The 27975-nt window shown below is 48.1% G+C and overlaps 2 gene segments (V, D, J or C); both read right to left on the bottom strand.

The window, feature by feature from the left end:
* Positions 1–6062: 6062 nt before the first annotated feature.
* Positions 6063–11831, bottom strand: LOC144591267 (immunoglobulin heavy constant gamma 2-like). The segment is given in 4 exon segments: positions 6063–6232; positions 7119–7258; positions 9895–10212; positions 10298–11831. Coding segments are annotated over 4 exon segments (702 nt in total).
* Positions 11832–11952: 121 nt separating this feature from the next.
* Positions 11953–26721, bottom strand: LOC144591266 (Ig heavy chain C region-like; the record flags this gene model as incomplete). The annotated part of the segment is given in 6 exon segments: positions 11953–12657; positions 14082–14402; positions 16018–16335; positions 16897–17199; positions 20718–21026; positions 26422–26721. Coding segments are annotated over 6 exon segments (1937 nt in total), but the record flags the coding sequence as incomplete, so codon positions are not given.
* Between the last annotated feature and the right edge of the window lie 1254 nt (positions 26722–27975).

Genomic DNA, 27975 nt, shown 5'->3' with positions numbered 1-27975 from the left:
TCCGCACTAACCAATCTGATCTCCCGGTGGCTGAGCACTTCAACGCCCCCTCCCACTCCCAGTGTGACCTTTCTGTCATGGGCCTCCTCCAGTGCCATAGTGAGGCCCACCGCAAATTGGAGGAACAGCACCTCATATTTCGCCTGGGCAGCTTGCAGCCCAGTGGTATGAACATTGACTTCTCCAACTTTAGATAGTTCCTCTGTCCCTCTCTTCCCCTCCCCCTTCCCAGATCTCCCTCTATCTTCCTGTCTCCACCTATATCCTTTCTTTGTCCCGCCCCCCCTATCATCAGTCTGAAGAAGGGTCTCGACCCGAAAAGTTACCTATTCCTTCTCTCCTGAGATGCTGCCTGACCTGCTGAGTTACTCCAGCATTTTGTGATTAATTACCGACACTAGTCACCTCCCTCCCCCTGCGTTCAGTTCATCCCCAGTCTCCGTCCCCCGGCGTCCGTCCGTCCTCTGTAGCCAACTCCCTTGTCACTCCGTCCCTCCTCTCACTCCCCCCAGAGTTGGTCTGTCCGCTCCATCTGTTCCTGGGGTCTCTACGTCACCTTCACCACTCTTTCTGTAACCCCACTCTCTTTCACCAACCCCCCTCTCTTTCCCCCCCCCCCCCCCGTCTCTCCCCTCTCTTCTTCCCCCTGCCCGCTGCAGGAGTGGTCCTGGGGAGAGAGGGGGAGCGTTGCCGCAGATGCTGCTGCCGTTTCGGTTGGGCCTTGGGGGGCCGTTGGGCTCCGGCCTCCAGCCCTTTCCCTAGATCCACGTGAAGACCTGGCCGGGATCTTGCTGCAAGCACTGGAGGGGGAGGGAGTGCTGGGAGAGCTGGAGGGGGTGCAGAGGGAGGGGGGGAAGGCACTGGAGGGGATGCGTGGGGCGATGGAGGGAGAGAGCGATAGGGCACTGGAGGCAGTGAGGGGGGAGAGGGACAGCGGCAGGTTGGGAGGGGTGGAGGGGGTGTTGAACGGCGTTGCCCCGTCTCGCTGCACCCAGGGGGAGTTTGCGGAGGCGCTGGCTGGGAGCCTGGGGCGTGCAGCCCGGCTGCGGGTGCCGGCTGCATTGGTGCAGACTGCACTGGGGCCAGAGCGGGCATTGCTGCTGCTGCAGGGCCAGTGGGTGGAACCGCGCCACACACTAGCCAGCGGCTACCGGTACTGATTCCCCCGGCTACAGGCGGCCGTCGACCACCTCCTCCACTGACCCCAAGCCCGGGGTCAGTGGTCACATCCCCAGGGGTCAGACCCAGCCTGCACCACCTGCTGCTCTGACCTCTGGCCTGGGGTCAGAGGGTGGGAGTCAGTGGTCAAAAGGTCACACCAGCACTTCCCTGAGCTCAGGCCCATCCGATGAGGGGGGTCAGAGTGAATGGCCTCCCTGAGATTACGACCACCCTGGTCTCCTGACCTAGGCCAGGGTCAGAGGTCAAAGGGTAGGGGTCAGGGTTAACGGGCCAGGCTTCCCCGACCGGACGAGGGGCGAGGTCAGGGGTCAGACTGAATGTGAACGGTCAGGGGTCAGCAGGTGTTGCAGGAAGTTTGGGGGTGGGTTCGGGGTTGAGGGTCGCTTCCGGGGTGGGAGGTCAGCATGGGGAGGTGGGGGAGGGGCAGTTATAACCGGTTCCACTGAGCAATAAATGCCATTCACCCATCAGTCGTCTCCTGTCTCCTTCACACCCGCTCCTCTAAGCCGACCTTATTCTTCAAAGCTGAGGAACCATTTCTTAACAAGAAACACCAAATGCAAAGCCCATCCAGATTCAGATTCTGAGGAAAGGTCATTAGTGATAGGAGCACAATCAGGCCATTCGGCCCATCAAGTCACTCCGTCATTCAATCACGGTTGATCTATCTCTCCCTTTCAACAGCAACACACCTCCCCATAACCCCTGACATCCGTTCCAATCAATTTATTTATCTCTGCCTTGAAAAGGCCATTGACTTGGCCTCCACTTGAATCCCACAGATTCACCACCCTCTGACGAAATAAATTCCTCCTCATCTCCTTCCTAAATTATTCATTATCTCCCATTAGTGGAAACATTGTGAAAGTGGCCTTTCACAAAGTAATGTCCCTTTATTAAAGACAGGTCAAACAAAGCTAGACAAAAATCTGGAGTAACAGCGGGACAGAAGGTGATGATTCAGGTCGAGACCCTTCCTCAGTTGGGAGAGGGTCTCAACATGAACCATCACCCATTCTCTCTAGAAATGCTGCCTGTCCCTGAGTTACTTCAGCATTTTGTGTCTATCTTTGGTGTAAACCAGCATCTGTAGTTCACAGTGCACAGAGCACACAAACATAATTGATGTTGCCCTCCCCCATTCCCCATTTACTGGTGCCCTCCCCTAATTCCCCATTTACTGGTGCCCTCCCCTAATTCCCCATTTACTGGTGCCCTCCCCTAATACCCCATTTACTGGGACCCTCCCATAATTCTCCATTTACTGGTGCCCTCCCCTAATTCCCCATTTACTGGTGCCCTCCTCTAATTCCCTATTTACTGGTGCCCTCCCCTAATTCCCCATTTACTGGTGCCTTTAATTCCCTATTTACTGGTGCCCTCCCCTAATTCCCCATTGTGGGGAAACATGCCCTTCTGCCCACCAAGTCCACGCTGACCATAGTTTTTATAAATTATCCTGGTGTGTAGGGAATAGATAAGAAAGTGGGATAACCTAGTTAACTTGTTAACTAACCTACAAACCCGTATGTCTTTGGGATGTGGGAGGAATCCAGAGCACCTGGACAAAGCTCACGCGGTCACAGGGAGAATGTGCAAGTTTCACAGACAGCACCTGAGGTCAGGATAGTCCCTGAGTCCATGAGGCAGCAACTCCACCTGCTGCACCACTCTGCCCCCCAGTTAAAGGGAAGTAATTATGGGCACCGAACCTGTGATCTTTGTTTACAAGATGTTAAAGTTGGCACAGTTGCCTTACCAAATTGCCACAGTTATAATCTGAATCAGCACAAAATATACCCTTTGAGCCAGCACCGCCATTCAATATGATCATGGCTGAGCATCCAAAATTGGTACCCTGTTCCTGCTTTTTCCCCATCTCCCTTGATTCCCTTAGACCTAAGAGCTAAATCTAACTCTTGAGAAGAAGGGTCTCGACCCAAAACGTCACCCATTCCTCTCCAGAGAGGTTGCCTGTCCCGCTGATTTACTCCAGCATTTTGTGTCTAGCTTCGGGGTAAATCAGATAGACTGAGGGTGGGAGGGAGTGTGGGTGCTGAGCAACAGATGCTGTCTGTTGGCTGCTGTCACCATGCTGCTGGGGAACATGGAAGATGTCATCTTGTTGAGAGACAGAGACAGAGAGAGACAAGACAGAGAGACAAAGACAGCGACACAGAAAGAGAGAGACAGAGAGAAAGAGTGAGAGACAGACAGAAAAACAGAGGCAGAGAAACAGAGACAGAGTGAGAGAAAGTGAGACAGTGAGAGACAGACAGACAGAGACAGACAGACACAGAGAGATAGACAGAGAGAGAGGAGAGGGAAAGATGTATAATTGAGTGAAAAAGGCAGACTGTTGCAGTGTGTGATAAAGTGGAAGGCAGAGGAATCATTGGGAATGTCAGTCTATGGAGCAGGAGAGAAAAAGAGAGAGTACAAGGAGATAGATTGAATGAAGGTGTTGTGCAAAGGCAGTGTGAGTGGGATGGGTATGCTCTGTAGTATTAACACTGGTCTGTATTGTTGGCCTCTCTGTATTGTGGTTCTGTAGGGATACACTGGCACAATGTTTCAGTGAATGATATAATTCAGAAGTTGGGTCTGTGATCTGGAGAATGTGTTCCCATCACACCACGGTGGTGAGGAGTTTAAAGTCAGTTCATTAAATCTGTGCAATTAAAGGCCTGTGTCTGTTGCTGTGACATCGGGAAATGTCTAAACCGATAACTTCAGCTTCGAGGAAGAGCACCTGTTGACTTCACCTGTTGACTTCACCTGCTCTGGTCTTTATATGACTCCAGGCCCCCAGTAAAGTAGCTGACCCTTACCTGCACTGAAATGGCCCAGGGAAACACCCAGTTCAAATGTGGTTGGGGCCAGGAAATAAATGCTGGTTCACTTCACTTGCACCTCCTCCAACCTCATCTACTGTTTCCACTGTTCAAGGTGTGGACTCTTTTACATCAGCGAGACCAAACGTAGACTCGGCGATCGTTTCGCTGAACACCTTCGCTCAGTCAGCCTGGACCTACCTGATCTCTCGGTTGCCAAACACTTTAATTCCCCTTTCCATTCCCACACTGACATTTCTGTCCTGGGCCTCCTGCACTGTCAGAGTGAGACTAAATGCAAATTGGAGGAACAGCATCTCATATTTCACTTGGACAGCTTACAACCTAGTGGTACAAATATTGATTTCATGAATTGTTTCCATGTCCCATCTACATTAGTAGGAAATAAAAACTGCAGATGCTGGTTTAAATCGACGGTAGACAATCCGGTTGCTGCCTAACCTGCTGAATTACTCCAGCATTTTGTGTCCCATCCACATTAGTTCCACTTGCCTGTTTGGGCCATATCCCTCCAACCCTGTCCTATCCATGTACCTGTCCAACTGTCTCTTAAATATTGGGATAGTCCCTGCCTCAACTACCTCCTCTGGCAGCTTGTTCCATACACCCACCACCCTTTGTGTGAAAAACATATCCCTCAGATTCCTATATAAATCTTTTCCCCTTCATGTTAAACCTATGTCTTCTGGTCCTTGATTCCCTTACTCTGGGCAAGAGACTGTGTATCTACCTGATCTGTTCCTCCCATGATTTTATACACCTCTATAAGATCACACCTGAAACTCCTGCGCTCCAAGCAATAGAGCCCCAGCTTACTCAATCTCTCCATATAGCAGACCCTGGTATCCTGACAACATACTCATAAATCTTCTCTGTAGCCTTTCCAGCTTGTTGACATCTTTCCTATAACATTGTGTCCAGAACCGGACACAAACTCTAAATGTGGTCCCATCAACGTCTTTCAAACTACAACAAGACCTCCCAACTTCTATACTCAATACTCTGACTGATGAAGGCCAATGTGCCAAAAGCCTTTTTGACCACCCTATCTACATGCGACTCCACCTTCAAGGAACCATGCACCTGCACTCCTGTATCCCTCTGATCCACAACACTCCCCGCAGCCCCACCATTGTCTGGTCATATCCCCAATGTCTTTTCCCTGGGGTCTGTTCCTGCAATACCTGCCCCCCTGTGCTTTCCTGCAATGTCTGGCCCTCAGACTTATGCCATTTGGATCAGGTGCTGGTGTTGATTCGTCAGTACCTGTTGTATCCTATTCTGAACCTGTCCACGTATTCCTCGCCTGATGTGTTTTACAATAGGCAATAGACAATAGGTGCAGGAGTAGGCCATTCGGCCCTTCGAGCCAGCACCGCCATTCCATGTGATCAAGGGTGATCATTCACAATAAGTACCCCGTTCCTGCCTTCTCCCCATATCCCCTGACTCTACTATCATTAGGAACTCTCTCTTGAAATCATCCAGAGAATTGGCCTCCACTGCCTTCTGAGGCAGCCCAGTATCTGGTTTATTGGTGCATTGAGCTGAAGTCCCCACAGTGATGAGTGAACAGTGATGGGCAGATTGCTGCCCTCAGTCTTATCAACTCCAAACATTTCATGTTCTTGTTATTTTCTTTTATTTATGTATCTAATTTCAAATGAAAACATGCACTTCAGCAGAAAGAATTAAAAATAAGCTGCAGAAAATGAGTTAAACAACATCTGATTTACAACAATGATTTAGCAAGTCCCCAAGCACCACATTGCTTCATGTTCCTTCTCCCCTCCCCCTGCCCCCTTCTTTCTCCACAATATCAGTGCATCCCCCCCACTCCCACACTCCCCTCTTCTCCTTCACTCATCACATTCCCATCCCCTGCTCCCCTTTCCCAAACATTAATCCTGCCTTCCTCTCCCACTCCTCAATGCCACCCACTCCAGTGTCTCATACATTTTCCCACTGTAATGTCCTCTCCTGTCCCCCCCCCCCCCCCCTCAGGCCCAACCTGTTTCATCCCCAGCATCCCCAGTGCATTTCCAAGTTTATCTCCTGAAATGAGCGTTTGCAGTGCAGTAGCCTCGGATTGCCGTGTGAGTGAATGAGAGGAAGACTCCATTTGCCAACGTCAGCAGCAGCATGGCGATCTCTTGTGTGAATGTGGCGTGTGTGGCGGCCGGTCATCGCTGCACCTGTAACATACACGGGAAAGTCAGATGTTGTGTGTGGCAAGGTGCAGCACAGATGGTAATCTGTAGCGACAGGCAACTAAATAACAGACAGTCTGTCCTTAACCTCGGAGATGGACCCTCATGGACAGGGGGTCTGCACCTTTTCTAGGACCCTCGAGGATTGGTGGTCTGTGCATATTGTATGAGATGGACCCTCATGGACAGGTGGTCTTTCATTAGTGGCCGAGGTCAACTCTAACGGATACACAGTCTGAATACCAGTTGTGGGCTTAAGAGAGGTGCCATACTTGGGCTCAGGTTTCAGATACTGAGTACCCTGTTAGTTGTAGTTTAGTGATACAGCATGGAAACAGGCCCTTCAGCCCACCGAGACCGACCCTGCACATTAACACCACCTGAGAGACAATTTTTTTACATTTACACCAAGCCAATTAACCTACAAACCTGTACATCTTTGGAGTTTGGGAGGAAACCGAAGATCTCAGAGAAAACCCACGCAAATCACGGGGAGAACGTACAAACTCCGTACAGACAGCACCCGTAGTCAGGATCAAACCCGTGTCTCTGGCGCTGTGAGGCAGCAGCTCTACAGCTGCGCCTTCGTGCCACCCAACATTTTACATGAATACGTTTGTTTGATTTCCTTGTTTGAGCCCAGCGTCATTGCCCCAAATACCCAACATTCCATGAATGTTTGCTGTACCAAGTCCCAGAGGACAGGAGTAAAGAGGAAAGGTTCAAAGAGCAGGGGGATGTGAAGGGTCCCAGACTGCATCATCTGTTGACTGGTGTGGTGAGGATTCCAGAGTAGAGAACACAGTGTGGTGAGGAATGGACGGTAAAAGTGTGGGGGTCACAAAGTATCTCTGTCCTTGGTCATTGTTACCTTGACAACCGTGACGAAGGTACTGTAGAGGAAACTGATAATGAACAGAATGGCGAAGGCAGCAACTGTAAGCACATTGTCATCTCCATCCAAGTCCCCCAGTTCCTCCTTTCCTTCCTCTCCCGTCAAGTCTGTGCCGGCTGCAAAACAAATGGGAAGGTGAGACAGTTAGTTTGCTCTGAGGATCAACAGATCAACACTGTCTGAATTAAATGATGACAACAGGATGACAGGAACACATGGCTGCCTCTAACATCTAGACCGTGTACTTTGTATAAAGTTGGATTTCCACAAATCAGGTGGATCATTTGTAACCCAGGGAGCACTGTACATAACTAAAAAATAATCCCTCCTCATCTAGTTAGTTAGTTTAGTTCATTGTCACGTGCACTGAGGTACAGTGAAAAGCTTTTGTTGCGTGCTAACCAGTCAGCGGAAAGACAAAACACTTGTATAAATGAGTCATTTACTGTGTATACATACAAGATAAGGGAATATCGTTTAGTGCAAGGTAAAGCCAGTAAAGTCCGATCAAAGATAGTCCGAGGGTCACCAATGAGGTAGATAGTAGTTCAGGACTGTTCCCTTGATGTGGTTGGATGATTCAGTTGCCTGATAACAGCTGGGAAGAAACTGTCCCTGAATGTGGAGGTGTGCAAATAGATCATCTGAGGATAATCTATTCTGTTGGTTCCAATTAACTTTGTGAAAACATTGAACAGATCTTCCTTTAGCCTTCTAAATTACAACTTATTCAGCATCATCTCACTTTGTAATTTATCCTGGCGAGTCCAGGTCTGTTCAACCCTCCCTGTGAGCCAGTATCTCCTCTTTGGGTATGGTCCACACACATTGAGCTGAACACATTGCCACAGGCAAAGCTCATCACTGGCCCTTCTTTCTGTATCTTTCCACTTTCTGAATGAGTTGATCACATGCAACCTGCATGAGATAACCACTTATGAAGTGTTTGCGCAGTAATCAATCAGAACCAGAACCATTCGCAAAGATGAACACAAATCCTTCCCTGTCCATCAGTATCCTCCCACACTCCAAAGTCATAGAGGTTTGTAGGTTAATTGGCGTCGTTAAAATTGTAAGTTGTCCATAGTTTATGTAGGATGGTGTTAGTGTGCAGAGATCGCTGGTCGGCGCAGACCCGATGAGCCGAAGGACCTGTTTCTGCGCTGTATCTCTAAACTAAACTAAACAAAGTGTTGGGAGTTGTGCAGAATGTTACAGTCACAACCCAGTTCACACTGTGAACCCTGGAACAGCAGTCTGCACGCGACACTGAGTAGCAGTAACTTTCTGGAGAGACATTCCCTTTCCTCAAGAATACCAACTGCTCAACTAACCACAACCTGGTCTTGTTACTATCGGCCCAATATGAAAGGCAGTGGAGGCCAATTCTCTGAATGCATTCAAGAGAGAGCAAGATAGAGCTCTTAAGGATAGCGGAGTCAGGGGGTATGGGGAGAAGGCAGGAACAGGGTACTGATTGAGAATGATCAACCATGATCACATTGAATGGTGGTGTTGGCTCGAAGGGCCGAATGGCCTACTCCTGCACCTATTGTCTATAGTCTAAAAGAGGAGATAACCATAATTTGACAGAATGCAGGAGCTGGTGAGACACACAGATGCACAGGCACATTCACCCAGAGTAGGGGAATCAAGAACCATTGGACATGGGTTTAAGGTGAGGGGGGGGGGGGGGGACAGATTTAATGGTAATCTGAGGGGTACATTTTTCACACAGAGGGCACTGGGTACATGGAGTGTGCTGCAGGAGGAGGTAGTTGAGGCAGAAACTATAACAATGTTAAAAAGTTATTTGGACAGGTACATGGATAGGACGAACAGTGAAAAAAGGCCTAGATAGAATGGATGTGGAGAGGGTGTTTCCACTTGTGCGAGAGTCTAAGACCATAGCCTCAGAACTAAAGGACGAACCTTTAGGAAGGAGATGAGGAGGAATTTCTTTAGTCAGAGGGTGGTGAATCTGTGGAATTCATTGCCACAGAAGGCTGTGGAGGCCAAGTCAGGAGATATTTTTAGAGCAGTGATTGATAGATTCTTGATCAGTGTGGGCGTCACGGGTTAAGGGGGGAAGGCAGCAGAATGGGGTTGGGAAGGAGAGATAGATCAGCCATGATTGAATGGCAGAGTAGACCTGATGGGCCAAATGGCCTAATTCTGCTCCTATCACTTATGAACTTGAGATGATTAGTGATTTGGGCCAAACATGGGCAGATGGGACGAGTGTAGATCGGGCACCTTGGTTGGCACAGGCAAGCTGAGCCGAAGGGCCTGTTACCGTGCTGTATAAATCTATGACTCCATGATCACTCCAATGCCAACATGATTGTACCGAGCTCCATCCACACAATGGACTTTCTGATGGACCTCTTTTCCAGTGTGAACAAACAATTGTACAAATACAAATACTCGACCCCACTCTTCAAATTTACAGAAGACAACTGGTTGGCTAAATGAGATGCCACACACAGGGGACCTACAACAATGAGTGGACTGACCCTGTGACACTAATTTTGAAGAACAGCAGGCTTGGTCTTCACTGGCCTGGCTGCCGAGGTGTTTTGGAAGAAGCTGAAGTTATGAAATCACACAAGTAAATTGCGTTGTGTCCTAGTCTTGGGCTCTTGGTTATCACACACACACACACACACTGCAACACTGTCCTACAGTGCTAAACTTGCTGCGCCCTATTTTGCAAAAGATGTGATCATTCGAGTGAATCCCAGCATTTTACCTTGAAAGCTTTTCACTTTCCGGCTGATACTGGTGTTCGAGGGGGGATGAGACACTGTACAGCTGAAGACTGAGCCTTTCTTCCAATCCTCTGAACTCACAGTCAGGAAGTGGCTGGCACTGAAAGTCCCCCCCTGCTCCAGAGCAGTCGGTGTGGTGCTGGTGCTGGCGGAGATCGGGGCTCCGTCTTTCTCCCAAGTGACGTTAATGAGGTCCGGGTAGAAACCAGAGAGCACACACTCGAGGGGGGCTGCGTTGTCACGCTTGGTCTCTTGGTGAGCTGGAGGCAGCAGTCTGACCTTGGGACTTTTAGTCTCAACTGGAACAGAGGAGCAAAGTAGATGTTAAACTCCCTTGCTCATGGTAACTAATGTTGGCCATATCTTTGCTGATCTCTTGCCCACCTTTGGCACTTTCTGTCCGTGCGGACACTGGTGATGATGATGGAGATCGTTGGGCAGAGCACACGACCTCCACCCCACTGGTCCACTCCTCCACACTGGTCCGGAGTTTACTGATCACTCTGTCTTGGGTCCTTTCCCCTCTCTGTTGGTAGGTCACAGCCCCTGTAGTTCTCTCCCTTCCGCTCACTTGCCAGTAGATTTGGACTTGGCTCAGATCAGCACCCACTACCATGCACACCACAGTAGCGGTCTTGTTGATCCAAATCTCTTCAGTGGAGGGATTTTGGATAAAGACAGACAATTCTGCAGATGAGAAATAGAAAGCTTACAAACCGGACAAGGTCTGGTGTTGTCGTCGTTGATCAACTGGACTCTGACGACTTGCATTCATTTTCCAGACTCACTAGATTGACTTGTGCACAAGGAGAGCAGCACAGTCCCAGTTACCTACTGCTCTGAAATTCCACTCAACATTTATACAGAGTTTGACCCTTGAAATTATGCGCACACTCTAATTTCTTATAATCAAACACAATACATTCTCCACAACACTTATACAAATACAATAACACTAATACAAATAAAACTACATGCTATTCAATTCTTTATTGGTATTCAATTTTAGTGCACCATGCACCATAGAAAGCATTTTATCAGGATGCATCACAGCACGGTTTGGGAACAGCTCCATCCAAGAAATTGCAGCGAATTGTGGTTGCAGCCCAGCCCATCACACAAACAAACTGACTCCATTTATACCTCACGCTGCCTCGGCAAGGCCAGCAGCATAACCAAGGACGAGTCGCACCCTGGCCACTCCCTCTTATATCCTATCCCATCAGGCAAAAGATATAGAAGTGTGAAAACGCACACCTCCACATTCAGGGACAGTTTCTTCCCAGCTGTTATCAAGCAACTGAACCATCCCCTCACCAACTAGCCCTGAGCTACCATCTACCTCACTGGAGACGCTCGGACATTACCTTGCACAAAACGTTATTCTCTTTGTCATGTATCTGTATACTGTGGATGGCTTGATTGTAATCATATAGTCTTTCCGCTGAATGATTAGCACGCAACAAAGAGCATTTTCACTGTACCTCGGTCTACGTGACAATTAAACCAAACTAAACTAACCCAAACTAAACAGCCCTCGGCCCACTCAATGGGCAGTGCATCCCCCACCGTAGACTTTTACTCCTTCCACCATCGACACTTCACGCTGCCTCGGGGAAGCAGCCAACATCATCAAGGAACCCTCACATCCCAGTCATTCTCTCTTCTCCCCTCTCCAGAAGATACAGAAGTTTGAAAGCACATACCAGCAGATTCAAGAACAGATTTACTTTAAGCACTGACAAGCAGATGTTTACTTGTACCATTGGAATAGAACAGTTACCAATGATGAGATAGATGTCTCTTTTATTTAACATCATCCGTGCACACCCACCCAGTGAGCAGCAGCACAGTGACTGTGAACAGAGACTCCTCAAATAACCATCCCCCAGGTTAGACACAGATATCATATGTGGCTCAGTGGTGAGCAATGTCACCTCATGAAAGCTGCTGTGCTTCTCCTAGAATGTGCACACCTCACATCCCAAGTTACTCATGTACTGCCACCCAAAACACACCAGTCAGGAACACGCACATAAAACCTTTTTCACATCACATTTATTGAACTTGTATTGGTACATTGACACATACATAGATTTAATACCTCGTGTGATCCCACACAGGGTTGAAATCTGATCAAACATGGCAGAAAAGTTCTGTAAAAGTATCCAGAAGCTCAGACATTTGTGGTGAATTATGACTGTGGCAAAATTTGATTCTTGTGTCGGATTTTAAAAAAAATGATTTACAAAGGTTCACATTTTGATGAAGTATTAGGGAGCTAACCCATCATCCTCTGGGTCAGTTAATAATCCAGAAATGAACAAAACAAGTGTTTTATAAATGAATCATGGGGTGTTATACACAAGATTTAAAGCTATCAGTCAGAACAAGTGAGACATTGACCAGAGTGGGTTTGCTGTGAGATTTATTGATGCTTCTGAACAGGCTGGTTGTGATGGACCCATGTCCCACCACACAGGAGAACGTGGTGCCGCTGTTCCACTCCTCTGGAGAAACCTTCAACTGACTGGTCATGGTGTTCCACCTATTTCTGGTGTCCTTGGTCACGGGCTGGTTCACGATCCCTGTCTTCAGAAGGGTGTCGTTGGCCATCCAGGCCACATAGATGTCTTCTGGAGAGAATTTGGTGACCAGGCACGTCAAGGTGGCCGTCTCATCCGTCTCCACCTCATCCAACGAAGGGGGGAGAAGGTAGACTTGAGGACGAGTCACAACTCCATCTGGGAACAGAGAGAACCTGAGTTAGACTGAATCTGTCGGTAATTCTGTACTTCCCCAACACATTCTAATCTTATACTGACATGGACAACGTTTACATCCAGAGGGACCTCAGTTCACCAGAAACTAAAGGCTTTTCCTTTCTGCTCATTGTAGTGATGTGTGGAATAGAATCATGCCTCTGGTACATTTTACAGAGTTGCCTGGTGGCGCAGCGGTAGAATTGCTGCCTTACAACACCAGAGACCAGGGGTTCGATCCCGACTATGGGTGCTGTCTGTTTGGAGTTTGTACGTGACTGCGTGGGATCGCTGGTCGGCGCGGGCTTGGTGGGCCAAAGGGCCTGTTACTGCACTGTATCTCGAAACTAAACTGAACTAGAGCTTCCAGTGAGTTTAAATTTGTTCGTTCATCAACAGGAACCATTGAATGCAGAGACTCTATAGAAAGTGGAACTCAGTCCTTGGACCTGCCTCGTCCTGTGCTGTCTGTTCCATCTTCCCTTCTGCTTAAATGATCTGCTGGACTTTGGTCTGTGCCTTAAGCTCCCTGCCCTTCCAGTCCTGACTCAGTCTGCACCTCGGCTTGTGAAAGCTGCAAATCCCTCTCCCTCGACTCTATCAAAGCAGCTCACGTTGTGGGAACCAGTGTGGTTTTGAGCGACGGTGTCGTGGTCACTTGGGATTTTAGTGATGTGGTTGGTCAGGAGAGCTTAGTCTTCTTTTAGTCCCTCACACTCTCTGACCATCTGTAAGTCCACCCTAATATCCATTAGATATCCACTGGAGTTCAGAAAAATCCGAAGGAATCTGATAGAAACTATTGAATTCTTAACTGGATTGGACAGATGAGGCGTAGGAAGCATGTTTCAGATATTGGGGAATCCAGACCAGGAGATGACAGTCTGGGGTGAAGCTGTGTAGGTGTGAGAGGGGGAGAAATGTCTTCACCCAGACAGTGGTGAACCTGGGCATTCTCTGCCACAGACAGCACTGAAGCCCAATTATTAAATATATAGAAACATAGAAAATAGGTGCAGGAGGAGGCCATCTGGCCCTTCGAGCCAGCACCGCCATTCATTGTAATCATGGCTGATCATCCACAATCAGTAACCGGTGTCTGCCTTCTCCCTATATCCCTTGACTCTGCTAGCCCCTAGAGCTCTATCTAACTATTTTTTAAATTCATCCAGTGAATGAAATGCAAGAATGAGTTGGATACAGTTCTTGGGGTAAAGAGATCAAGGGATATGGAGAGAATGCAGGAAGCGAGTACTGAATATGGATGATCAGCCGTGCTCATATTGAATGTGCTTGCAGGATCGAAGGGCCGAATGGCCTGCTCCTGCAATTATTTTCTATGCTGGATGTGATAAATCAGTCCATTTGCTCAGATTAGATTCGCACCAACCTCTGTCCACACGTACCTGTCTGCTTCTTGATGGATTTCCTCTCCGGCGTTGGCAAACTCTTGTCCTCCACCACACATGTGTACAGAGTCCCATTCTCCCACTCTGCAGCGGGGACCGTCAGTCCGCTGGTGATGGTGTCTGCACCTCCGATCCTCTCTTCACCCAGAGGTGTTACCCCGTCTTCTCTCTTCATTCCATTCACTTGCCAGGTTACCCTGAATCCCTCTAAATCACTGTGAACCACCTTACACAGAATGGTGGCTGTCTTGTTCATCCAGATCTCTTCGAAGGAAGGTTTGCTTAAAGTGACCGAGGGGCGGGTATCTGGACATTCATCTGGGAGAAATCACAATTATCATGTCACCGTTCCCTGATGGAGCAGCTTGTCACTGAAACACCAACATTTCGTGCTCATCTCCACCAAATGATATGGCGGTCCATCAACATCAGAGAGATTTATCTACAGTGGTGAAGGAATGAAGCTTCCTATTGATCCCACAAGGAAACCCTGCCGAACAATGTGAATGGACAGGTTGACCACCAGGGGATCGCCGCACGATGGCTGCCTCGCCAACTGTCTGTCTTCATCTTTTGCATTCTTTGTGTTTTTAGTTTGTTGTAAAATGTATGTTTTAGCTTATCTTTAGTGTTTGTATTTGTGGGGGTGGGGGAAACTATTTTTATCTCTTTCCTCGACTTTTTCCGTGTGGTATCTCCGTCCGCACTGCGGCCTGACATCGTGGAGTTGGCAGCCTCTTGTTTGGGACTTCTAGAGCTGCAAAACCGCAGAGCCTGCGGACTTTAACATCTTGGAGCAGGCGATGCCTTTGCCAGGGGTCGGCCTTTGGTGCTCCAACCTGCGGGAGCTGCGGACTTTAACATCGTGAAGCTCACGGTCCCTGGTTAGGGACCGATTTGGGGAACTCCAAGCCACAGGAGTTTTGACCGTCCCGATGTGGGAGCCTAGACTGCCCCGACGTGGGAGCTCGATCACCGGCTGCGGATGGTTCGACTCCCCCGACCGCGGGAGGGAAGGAGGAACGAAGATAAGACTTTATTGCCTTCCATCACAGGGGGGAATGTGGAGGAGCCGCTGTGGTGGATGTTTATGTCAAACTTTTATGTATTTTGTGTGTCATGTTGCTTTTTCGGTATGACTGTATGGCAAATCAAATTCCTCGTATGATGCAAAACATACTTGGCTAATAAATTACGATTATGATTATGATTATGACATTATTTGACAGTTTTGTGATCACCAAACCTTTAACCAGCTATTTACTGAATCAAATGCAGAAAATACCCTCTGTGGAGAGGCAAATAGAGCTAATGTTCGAGGTCAAAATGTTCAATTCAGTTTAGTTTATTGTCACGTGCACCGAGGTACAGTGTAAAGTTTTTGTTGCGTGCTAACCAGTCAGCGGAAAGTTCTTCAATTTATATTATAAAATGTAAGCACCGGCAATATTTTATTTAGTCACAAGTGGAATGAAGAGGGTCTCGACTTTGTGTCCTTTCATTTAGTCACAACTGTTTAAATGCAGTTTGTATCCATGAGGTGTAACTAAACTCTGCTGCTGCTTTGTCAGAATGTTGTGTGTTGCAGCTGGCCTGCAGAGACTGCTACACATTGCCACGCTGGGGCGGGGAGAGAGCTGCTCTGATGGACATTCTGTCACAGCTGAGGCACTCACTCACATTAAGTACAAAGGCAGAGGGAAAGCCCGTTTGGAAGAAGAGTATCGTGGATCTCCACCATGTCTGGCCTGTCAACTGGCGTGGATTGCCCTCAAGTTACTAAAGCAATGTCAAAGATACAATTATTTCTGTGGCCAGACTCACTTACAAGCCCACAGCAGGACTGCACCATGTTACAGTGTTGCCCATGTGTGGCACAGTTTACAGCACACAGCAAACAATGTGGAGAGTGAGGTGAAACCCAGGAGCCTACCTTGGCTGTTCTTCACGTCCTTCGTGAGGATGGTGTTGGAGGCGTGATGATGCACTGTACAATTGAAGCGTGAGCCTGACTTCCAATCCTCTGTACTCACGGTCAGGAAATACCTGGCACTGAAAGTGCCGCCCTGCTCCAGAGCAGTCGGTGTAGCGCTGGTGTTGATGGAGATCAGGGCGCCGTCTTTCTTCCAAGTGACGTTTATGAGGTCTGGGTAGAATCCAGAGACCACACACTCAAGGGTGACCTTGTGGCTATGCTTGGTCTCTTCGTGTGCTGGAAGCAGCAGTCTGACTTCAGGTTTTTTTGGCTCAACTGGAACAGAGGAAAATAAATGTTAAACTCTCTCATAGAGTCATAAAGTGATACGGTGTTGAAACAGGCCCTTCAGCTCAACTTGCCCACCTCGGCCAACCTGTCCCATCTAAACTAGTCCCACCTGCCCGTGTTTGGTCCATATCCCTCCAAACCTGTCCTATCCATGTACTTGTTTAACTGTTTATAAATGTTAGGATAGTCCCTGCCTCAACTACCTCCTCTGGCAGCTTGTTTCATACATCCAATACCCTTTGTGTGACAATGTTACCCCTCAGATTCCTATAAAATCGTTTCCCCTTCACCTTAAATGTATGTTCTCTGGTACTCAATTCACCTACTCTGGGCAAGAGACACTGTGCATCTCCCCGATCTATTCCTCTCATGATTTTACACACGTCAAAAAGATATTCCCTCATCCTCCTACGCTCCAAGGAATAGAGTCCCAGCCCACTCAACCTCTCCCTATACCTCAGACCTTGTAGCCCTGGCAACATCCTTGTAAACCCTCTCTGTACCCTCTCTCTCTCATTGCCATTTAATCACTGGTCTGTTTCCCACCTTTGTTATGGTGGGTCCGTGCTGACACTGGTGAGGATGATGGAGATCGTTGGGTGGAGCACACAAACTCCACCCCGCTGGTCCACTCTTCCACACTGGTCCAGAGTTCACTGGTAACTGGGTCTCGCGTGCCTTCACGGCTCGGTGTACGGGTCACAACTCCTTCAGTTCTCTCCTTTCCTCCCACCTTCCAGGTGACATGGACCTGGCTCGAATCAGTACAGATCACTGTACACACCAGTGTAGCGGTCTTGTTGATCCAAATCTCTTTTATGCCAGGGTTTTTAATCAAGACGGACAATTCTGTGGATCAGAAATGGAAAACTTCAGAATTTTAGTTGATACTCATCTGTTACTAATGGAAAGCCAGGGCAGAAATCCAAATAGGTGTCTTATAAATAAACTTTAAGATTTTTATGTCATCACATAAAAGACTGATCAATGACAGATCAAAGTAGTCACTGGCTAGATTTATTGCACATAGAATTGCAGAAAAACTCGTGTTAAATAGTAGGCTGGGTATTTCGACTAAAAAAACAGATCAAAGGACCCATCAACAGGGATGTGACTCTCTTTCCCAGAACCATGATCTGCTGGTACATTACAGGAGCACAATTTGATATATGCTTTGCTTGGAACCCCTACAGCATCAATTAGTAATACTGAGCAACATGAATGAGAAAAGCAACTTTTCTCCCTGTGGGCCAAGCCTGGGATTCCCTCAGTTTAACAATGTTACATGCTGATATCCCAGTCTTACTCTGACCATGTCCCTCACCATCTCTGAAACCTTCACCACCCACACAACCTTCAGTAAAGGTGGCATTCTTCCAACCCTGGGCACTCATAAGCCTGCACTCCTTTCACCTTTGTATCACTTGCTGTGTCATGTTACACACACTTGCTCACAAGCACCAAAGCTCACTCAGCAGATCTCCCCGTCTCTCCTCCTTGAAATGAAGAGTGACAGTAAATGTGAATCCAGAAGTTGTCGATCTGGTGACATGAGTTCAAATTCCAACCCGTGATCTGGGAATTTAAATTCTATTAATGCATTCTGACGTAAAACGCTTCCGTTGGTGGTGAAGCATGTCGATAGTTCACTGTTGTACTTCACGGAAGGAAATATGTCATCGTATCTGTTCTGGCCACTACACAACTCCACACCGGTAGCAAAATGGCTACAGGCTGATGTCAGTTTTGTGTGACTGTGCTCCAGTGAAGTCTTGGAGGCGTTTCAGTAATTGATAGCAACTATCTGAAATAAATTAGTGGCTGACTATCCAGCAACAGCAGAGCAAATCATAAATCCGTAGAAGTATCAAGGTCCCCTCCTGCTGCAGATTGGGATGAAATTCTGCATTAGATGTACTTTCCCGTTTCACTACAGAATCACTGGGCGAGGAAGAGAATGATTCTTCATCCATTGCCCCTGACCTGCACTGCCACGTGTCTTCTGAAACACAATCATAAGACTAGTTCCACTCAGCTCACTCTCGTGTGTGCACTGTTTACACACTCGGTCACTTTGGGCCACATGAGGTGTTTGTGCTCTCAAACACTTATTGTGGAGGGTTGATTGCGTTTGTATCAGAATTGAAACTTTCAGTGAGCCTGGGAGTCAAAGCCTTCAGCTGCGTAGAAAGCAGAGGTCATACACACTGTGTCTGTCTGACATTTGTCAGTGTATGATGTTGTCTATTTCACAAACCCTCCTTCTTTAAGCAAAATGGTGAGCAAATTCCTTTCAAAAATAGTTCTGTGCATGATATTCGTCTGGATGACAGTTGTTGCAGTGTCATCAGAAATTTGTAAGCCTAGTTTAACAGTGGACAATGTTCTTGCTTTGTGAATCTTGTTTTAATCTGCAATGTGATATTGTTGAACATGTGGTTTTGCAAGATGGTCAATCCCATCCCATATCAGTGACAGTCTTGTAGTTCCACCATCCCGGTGTGGGGGGAAATCGCTTCATATGAAACCTGACAGAGTATGGTTACTCTCCATGCTGTAAAATATTGGTATCTTCCACAAGAGACATTTTGTATTGCTTATCCTTGGATGATTATAACAAAACCACGTCCATTCCTTGCAACATTCATTGCATTCCCTGAGTTTCTCCCTTGGACTGAGGTCTGTGTTTGGGAGACAATAGACAATAGGTGCAGGAGTAGACCATTTGGCCCTTTGAGCCAGCACTGTCATTAACTGTGATCGTGGCTGATCATCCACGATCAGTACCCCGTTCCTGCCTTCTTCCCATATCTCTTGACTCTGCTATCTTTAAGAGCTCTATCTACTATAACTCTCTCTTGAAAGCATCCAGAGAATCGACCTCCACTGCCTTCTGAAGGAGGTGGTTTAATAAATGGCAATTTGTGCTAACCAGTTTTCATCCAAAGCCAGTGTAGGACAGGAGACCAATTAGAGCCAATAGACAATAGGTGCAGGAGTAGGCCATTCGGCCCTTCGAGCCAGCATCGCCATTCAATGTGATCATGGCTGATCATTTACAATCAGTACCCTGTTCCTACCTTCTACCCATACTTCACTATCTTTAAGAGCTCCATCGAGCTCTCTCTTGAAAGCATCCAGTGAATTGGCCTCCACTGCCTTCTGAGGCAGAGAATTCCACAGATTTACAACTCTCTGACTGAAAAAGTTTTTCCTCATCTACGTTCTCAATGTACCCCTTATTCTTAAACTGTGGCCCCTGGTTCTGGATTCAAGAACCCTGCATCTTGCCTCACCAGTTTGCCTTTATAAAGGATCACCCAATTTTTTACTGAGCCACTTTGACATTTCACACAGTTCACCTTAAACATCTCCTGCCTCGCGGTCTCTGGGTGGTCCTTGCTGACTGGAGTCAGAGCATGAAGGAATCTAGTCAGTGGCACTGGGATGTGAAGCAGCAATGTCCACAAATGAATGAGTATACAGGCAATGAGTGGAGGGGAGAGGGTGGCAACGTGAATTGGATATTTGTCCTCACTCTGGTACACTTTGATCCCAATGGATACCAGGGGTTGGGTTTGAATCTTATCAATGGGTTGTAATAATAGAATGACAAATTCCATACGCAGCCAATTACTTTATTTGACACTTTCCTCCCCAACAATGATACTGCCCGGTAGAACCATCTGAGAATGTCACATTGAGATTACTCTGGTAGAAGAACTTCGGCATACACTTCGAACAGCTGGGACGTTCTCCACCTGGAAATGGAAGGTTCATGGATTTAAGTGTTAAGAGATTTTCACCTCCCCTCCTGTGTTGAAGAACAGGAGATCCACATATTCCCAGTCTGTGTCCTCAGTATTTATCAGCATGAGTTTATGCCAACCATGATCAACTGCTTCACTTTGTCCAGGATCAGACAACACTTTAAAGAGGGTGGAGATGAGTTCAAAAATAATCCAGGGCACCTACATTTCAATGAAAAAATATTCTACAGAACAGATTCTCCGGAAACAGTGGAAAGGGATGGATTTGGAGAAACAAACACAAAGAAGACAGTGAGAAGGGAAGAGAGATTTTCTCCAGATGTCAGATGGGACCTGTGGTTTATTCACTGCCCCATTTTTCTTACCACTGCACACAAAGGGAACTAGAGGAGTGAGAATAAACACACTGGTGACCTTCCTCTCTCCATGTCCTGCAGAATGAGTTAGAATTACTAGTGGAAGGCATTGGCATAAATTGCAAAAGCAAAATCTGAAAATAATACGTCGCTCAACAGGACTGATCTCAGGGACTGGAATTTGGTTGAAATGTCAGTAAGATTGTTTAATACTGTAAGTAAATTCACAGACACCACTCACCCTCTTGATATCTCATGTTGATCCTTTTCCTGAAGCTGGAAGGTTCGTGGCTCACTTCACAAGTATATTCCTGTTTGTTGGTCCATTCCTCCACAGGCAACCGCAGGTAAGCAACTGTTTGAAATCCACCGTTACTTCTCGGAGTGGACGGGAGAACAATGCCTTCTTGCACAACTCCAGATTTTTCCCAGGAAACTTTAATATTGTCAGGAGAGAATCCAGATATCACGCAGCCCAGGACAGCAGTTGTTTGATTGTGGATAACCTCCGGGGATGGAACAAGTGGGATGAGCTGTGGAGGTGTATGAGCTGTAACATATTTAATATCTGTTATTACATGATTCCTTCAGCCACAGTGTAGGACTCCACTCTCCCAGCGTCTGGGACAATAGACAATAGGTGCAAGAGGAGGCCATTCGGCCCTTCGAGCCAGCACCGCCATTCAATGTGATCATGGCTGATCATTCTCAATCAGTACCCCGTTCCTGCCTTCTCCCCATACCCCCTGACTCCGCTATCTTTAAGAGCTCTATCCAGCTCTCTCTTGAATACATTCAGAGAATTGGCCTCCACTTTCTTCTGAGGCAGAGAATTCCACAGATGAACAACTCTCTGACTGTAAAAGTGTTTCCTCATCTCAGTTCTAAATGGCCTACCCTTTATTCTTAAACTGTGGCCCCTTGTTCTGGACTCCTCCAACATTGGGAACATGTTTCCTGCCTCTAACGTGTCCAACCCCTTAATAATCTTATACGTTTCGATAAGATCTCCTCTCATCCTACTAAATTCCAGTGTATGCAAGCCCAATCGCTACAGCCTTTCAACATACGACAATCCCGACATTCCGGGAATTAACCTAGTGAACCTATGCTGCACGCCCTCCATAGCAAGAATATCCTTCCTCAAATTTGGAGACCAAAACTGCACACAGTACTCCAGGTGCGGTCTCACCAGGGCCCGGTACAACTGTAGAAGGACTTCTTTGCTCCTATACTCAACTCCTCTTGTTACGAAGGCCAACATTCCATTGGCTTTCTTCACTGCCTGCTGTACCTGCATGCTTCCTTTCATTGACTGATGCACTAGGACACCCAGATCTCGTTGAACTCCCCCTACTCCTAACTTGACACCATTCAGATAATAATCTGCCTTTCTATTCTTACTTCCAAAGTGAATAACCTCACACTTATCTACATTAAACTGCATCTGCCATGTATCCGCCCACTCACACAACCTGTCCAAGTCACCCTGCAGCCTTATTGCATCTTCCTCACAATTCACACTACCCCCCAACTTAGTATCATCTGCAAATTTGCTAATGGTACTTTTAATCCCTTCGTCTAAGTCATTAATGTATATCGTAAATAGCTGGGGTCCCAGCACCGAACCTTGCGGTACCCCACTGGTCACTGCCTGCCATTCCGAAAGGGACCCATTTATCCCCACTCTTTGCTTTCTGTCTGTCAACCAATTTTCTATCCATATCAGTACCCTACCCCCAATACCGTGTGCCCTAATTTTGCCCACTAATCTCCTATGTGGGACCTTGTCGAAGGCTTTCTGAAAGTCGAGGTACACCACATCCACTGACTCTCCCTTGTCAATTTTCCTAGTTACATCCTCAAAAAATTCCGGTAGATTTGTCAAGCATGATTTCCCCTTCGTAAATCCATGCTGACTCGGAATGATCCCGTTACTGCTATCCAAATGCTCAGCAATTTCGTCTTTTATAATTGACTCCAGCATCTTCCCCACCACTGATGTCAGACTAACTGGTCTATAATTACCCGTTTTCTCTCTCCCTCCTTTCTTAAAAAGTGGGATAACATTTGCTATCCTCCAATCCACAGGAACTGATCCTGGATCTATAGAACATTGAAAAATGATCTCCAATGCTTCCACTATTTCTAGAGCCACCTCCTTAAGTACTCTGGGATGCAGACCATCAGGCCCTGGGTATTTATGAGCCTTCAGTCCCATCAGTCTACACAAAACCATTTCCTGCCTAATGTGGATTTCCTTCAGTTCCTCCATCACCCTAGGTTCTCCGGCCCCTAGAACATTTGGGAGATTGTGTGTATCTTCCTCAGTGAAGACAGATCCAAAGTAACGGTTTAACTCGTCTGCCATTTCTTTGTTCCCCATAATAAATTCCCCTGCTTCCGTCTTCAAGGGACCCACATTTGCCTTGACTATTTTTTTCCTCTTCACGTACCTAAAAAAACTTTTGCTATCCTCCTTTATATTATTGGCTAGTTTACCCTCGTACCTCATCTTTTCTCCCCGTATTGCCTTTTTAGTTAACTTTTGTTGCTCTTTAAAAGAGTCCCAATCCTCTGTCTTCCCACTCTTCTTTGCTATGTTATACTTCCTCTCCTTAATTTTTATGCTGCCCCTGACTTCCCTTGTCAGCCACAGGTGTCTCTTACTCCCCTTAGAGTCTTTCCACCTCTTTGGAATAAATTGATCCTGCAACCTCTGCATTATTCCCAGGAATACCTGTCATTGCTGTTCTACCGTCTTCCCTGCTAGGGCCCCCTTCCAGTCAATTTTGGCCAGCTCCCGCCTCATGCCTCTGTAATCCCCTTTGCTATACTGTAATACCGACACTTCCGATTTTCCCTTCTGCCTTTCCATTTGCGGAGTAAAACTTATCATGTTGTGATCACTGCCTCCTAATGGCTCTTTTACCTCTAGTCCCCTTATCAGATCAGGATCATTACACAACACTAAATCCAGAATTGCCTTCTCCCTGGTAGGCTCCAGTACAAGCTGTTCTAAGAATCCATCTCGAAGGCACTCTACAAACTCTCTTTCCTGGGGTCCATTTCCAACCTGATTTTCCCAGTCTACCTGCATGTTGAAATCTCCCATAACCACCGTAGCATTACATTTTTGACACGCCAATTTTATCTCCTGATTCAACTTGCACCCTATGTCGAGGCTACTATTTGGGGGCCTATAGATAACTCCCATTAGGGTCTTTTTACCCTTACAATTTCTCATTTCTATCCATACTGATTCAACATCTCCTGATTCTATGTCACCCCTTGCAAGGGAATGAATATCATTCCTTATCATCAGAGCAACCCCACCCCCTCTGCCCACCTGTCTGTCTTTTCTATACGTTGTGTACCCCTGAATATTCAGTTCCCAGCCCTGGTCCTCTTGTAGCCATGTCTCAGTGATCCCTACAACATCATACTTGCCCATGACTAACTGAGCCTCAAGCTCATCCACTTTATTTTTTATACTACGCACATTTAAGTACAACACTTTAACTTCTGTATTTACCTCCCCTCTCACATCGGTCACAATTGGCCCTGCCCTTAATTTCTTTTCCCCTCTAGAACTTCTGTTCCCATTCTTCCGAGAGTCTTTTGCAATATCTCCTGTATTCCCTTTTACCTCATCTTCATATTCACAATTTGTTAACCCCTCCCCCCCACTACTTAGTTTAAAGCCACAGGTGCCACACTAGCAAACCTGCCTGCCAGAATGTTTGTCCCCCTGCTGTTAAGATGCAACCCGTCCCTTTTGTACAAGTCACCCCTAGCCCAGTACCAGCCCTCCCCACAATGCTGGTGATATGCTGGTGATGTGTTGATATGGTGGATCCCACAGTGAGATGCTGGACAGAGCTGTGATTAGGAGGCTGGGTTAGAACCCAAGCTTCCCCAGCAGTGTGGCCACTCTGCAGTGATAAGAGTGGAGCTGGGTAAGTGGGGCTGGCATACAGACCATCCGTGATCTCAGTGTGTGCTGGAGCAGACACAGGAACAGCACGGCCATCACCGGTTCCAGTGAGCAGGAATAGATGAGACACAATTGTTTCTATTGGCAGGAGGTTTGGGAATTACAACTTTAAGTTGCCTTAACCTCAACTTTGTCTGTAACTCGTTTCCACCCATCTACATACTAAAACTCTCGTTTGCGTGTTTGTTTGTTCCTGAACTACAGCCAAAACAGTACACGATAGCGCAACAATTTTAGGCCCACCTTACTCACCGTCATCCCTTTGGTGCTAATGGAAGAAGTTTCATTGAAATCGGTGTTATATTCTTTAAGTTATTGACATCTTAAAGTTTAAATTTATATCCTAGGGAGGGAGGGAGGGAGGAGGGATGTGTGGAGGGGGGAGGGAGGGATGTGTGGAGGGGGGAGGGAGGGAGGGAGAGGGGAGGAGCTGGGGAAGGGGAGTGGAGGGAGGGGGTGTTTGAGGGGAGTGGGGGAGGAGGGGAGGGAGAGGGGAGGGGCTGGGGAAGGGGAGTGGAGGGAGGGGGTGTTTGAGGGGGGAGTGGTGGGGGAGGGGCTGGGGAAGGGGAGTGGAGGGAGGGGGAGGGGAGAGGGGTATGGGGAGGAGGGGAGGGAGAGGGGAGGGGCTGGGGAAGGGGAGTGGAGGGAGGGGGTGTTTGAGGGGGGAGTGGTGGGGGAGGGGAGGGGCTGGGGAAGGGGAGTGGAGGGAGGGAGGTGTTTGAGGGGAGTGGGGGAGGAGGGGAGGGAGAGGGGAGGGGCTGGGGAAGGGGGATGGAGGGAGGGGGTGTTTGAGGGGGGAGTGGTGGGGGAGGGGCTGGGAAGGGGAGTGGAGGGAGGGGGAGGGGAGAGGGGTATGGGGAGGAGGGGAGGGAGAGGGGAGGGGCTGGGGAAGGGGAATGGAGGGAGGGGGGTGTTTGAGGGGGGAGTGGTGGGGGAGGGGAGGGGCTGGGGAAGGGGAGTGGAGGGAGGGAGGTGTTTGAGGGGGGAGTGGTGGGGGAGGGGAGGGGCTGGGGAAGGGGAGTGGAGGGAGGGGGAGGGGAGAGGGGTATGGGGAGGGGGGAGGAGTGGAGGGGTGAGAGGAGAGGGGGGGGTGAGGAGGGAGAGGGTGCTGCACCAATGCAGGAGAGACTTGCGCCCAACGGGTCCACTTGGTCTAGTAGTTCTACATCTCTCCATATCACCATCTGTATCTCTCTTTTCCCTTTCACCTTCGCTTTAAACCAGTATCTGCAGTTCCTTCCTACACAACTTTAAGTTAAGTGGCGAAAGGAGGTCAGATGGACAAGAGTAACTTACTTTGACAGTATGACAGTAATGATCTGATCAGAACTGGAAGGCAGTGGTTAAAAGAGAGAGTGGATGCAGATTCATGTCATTTCCACAAGGAGACTGGATTTCACTTGGTGAGGGGTCGGCTGCAGGGTCGAGGGGAAAGTGCAGGAAGAGTGAGGATGGTTTAAATCTCCATACTGTGCACGGGCACAATAGGTGTGGCTCTGTGTACAGCAGCTGGTCTGGAGGGAAGTGTTTGGGTGGTAAAGAGCTGCAGGAATTAGACAAAGCAGTGGATAGAATGTTGGCAGATCAAGGCAGATCAAGAGCAGATGCTTCCTCCGTGCACCCCCCCCCCCCCCCCCCCCCCCCCCCCCCCCCCCCCCTCCCCAACATATAAATTCTGTCTTTTTCCTTGAGCAGCAGCACTCTGGCTGAGAGGAGGAGAATGAATGAGCAAAATAATTAATTAGCTTCCTCCTGCATTGTCCCGCCCCCCTGACATCAGTCTGAAGAAGGGTCTTGACCCGAAACGCCACCCATTCCTTCTCTCCCGAAATGCTGCCCGACCTGCTGAGTTACTCCAGCATTTTGTGAATAACTCGAATTGTTCGACAAAGGCTTCCACTTCAGTCTTATCATCAGCTTTAAATAGACAACAAAATCTCATACTAACTTTCAGGCTTCTGGATCGTCGCTGTCACCGGCTTGTCTCCTGCCTTGCAGATGTAGACGTTATTACTGTTCCAATTTGCCGCAGGGACTCGCAGCAAGCTGCTCATTGTGTACTTGCTGTTTTGTCCCAACACTGGTGGGTACTTTGTGATTCCAGTGGTGATGTCCCCACTGCTGGTGGACCATGTCTGACTGATGATCTCAGGCTGGTAGTCCTTGACCAGACAGAGGAGGCTGATCTCTTGGTCAGATTCTGTGTTGCAGGAAGTGGTGATGTGGACTGAAGGCAAGGTCTTAACCTCTGAAATGTAAATAAATGAACAGTTGGTTCTGTATTAAATGGATTATTACCAGCGCGTGCAACAGGTTCATGCAGCTTCCTGAGTAAATGCAGGTGATTCAGGCCGAGAGAAGGTCGGGCAGAGCAGAGAAATGGTTCCTTTCCAATCCCTTCACACCGTGCATGACCAAGCAGTGAAATGCTGATCACGCACCGGCCACTGGGGAGGCAGCTTCTGCCAAACAGAGGGATACAGATCCCAGAACGCGTTGTCACAGGTGAATAGGTTGGTAAAAAAAGGTCTTCATGAGTCAGGGGTATTTATTCACAAAATGCTGGAGTAACTCAGCAGGTCGGGCAGCATCTCGGGAGAGAACGAATGGGTGACGTTTCCCTTCTCTCCCGAGATGCTGCCCGACCTGCTGAGTTACTCCAGCATTTTGTCAATAAATACCTTCGATTTGTACCAGCATCTGCAGTTATTTTCTTATACTTCATGAGTCAGGGAATTGATATATAGTAACCCCTCGTTTTAATGGACCCCTTTATAGCAGATTTTAGATAGAGCGGATGCATCTGCCGAAACAACCCTGCCATGCATGGCTCCTGACCGCTTAGAGCCCCGGCTTCCAACTCCACCCCCAATCGCAAGTAAGCCCTTCGTCATCCACCGTATTGTCCGCTTGATGCAGCTGTTGTTGTTGTCCACTCATAGAAACATAGAAACATAGAAAATAGGTGCAGGAGTAGGCCATTCGGCCCTTCGAGCCTGCACCGCCATTCAATATGATCATGGCTGATCATTCAGCTCAGTAGCCTGTACCTGCCTTCTCTCCATACCCCCTGATCCCTTTAGCAAAAAGGGCCACATGTAACTCCCTCTTAAATATAGCCAATGAACTGGCCTCAACTACCTTCTGTGGCAGAGAATTCCACAGACTCCCCACTCTCTGTGTGAAGAAATGTTTTCTCCCTGCTCGACTGCCGTCTCCTCCTCCTCCTCCTCCTCCTCCCCTCGCTCTGTCCATTCGGCCTCATCCCCCCCCCCCTGCATCTCCTCCCCACGCTCTGTCCATTCGGCCTCATCCCCCTCCCCCCGCCATCTCCTCCCCACGCTCTGTCCATTTGACCTCATCCCCCTCCCCCCTCCATCTCCTCCCCTCACTCTGTCTACTCGGCCTCCTCCCCCCTCCCCCCCTCCCCTCGCTCTGTCCACGGCTTCCACCTCTCCCCTCCCCCCTCCATCTCCTCCCCTCCCTATGTCCACTCGCCTCT

This window comes from Rhinoraja longicauda, unplaced genomic scaffold, assembly GCF_053455715.1.
Source record: "Rhinoraja longicauda isolate Sanriku21f unplaced genomic scaffold, sRhiLon1.1 Scf000773, whole genome shotgun sequence".
NCBI classification, from domain to species: Eukaryota; Metazoa; Chordata; class Chondrichthyes; order Rajiformes; family Arhynchobatidae; genus Rhinoraja; species Rhinoraja longicauda.
The sequence above is the reverse complement of the archived record's forward strand: the minus strand, read 5'-3'. Positions and strand labels throughout refer to the sequence as shown.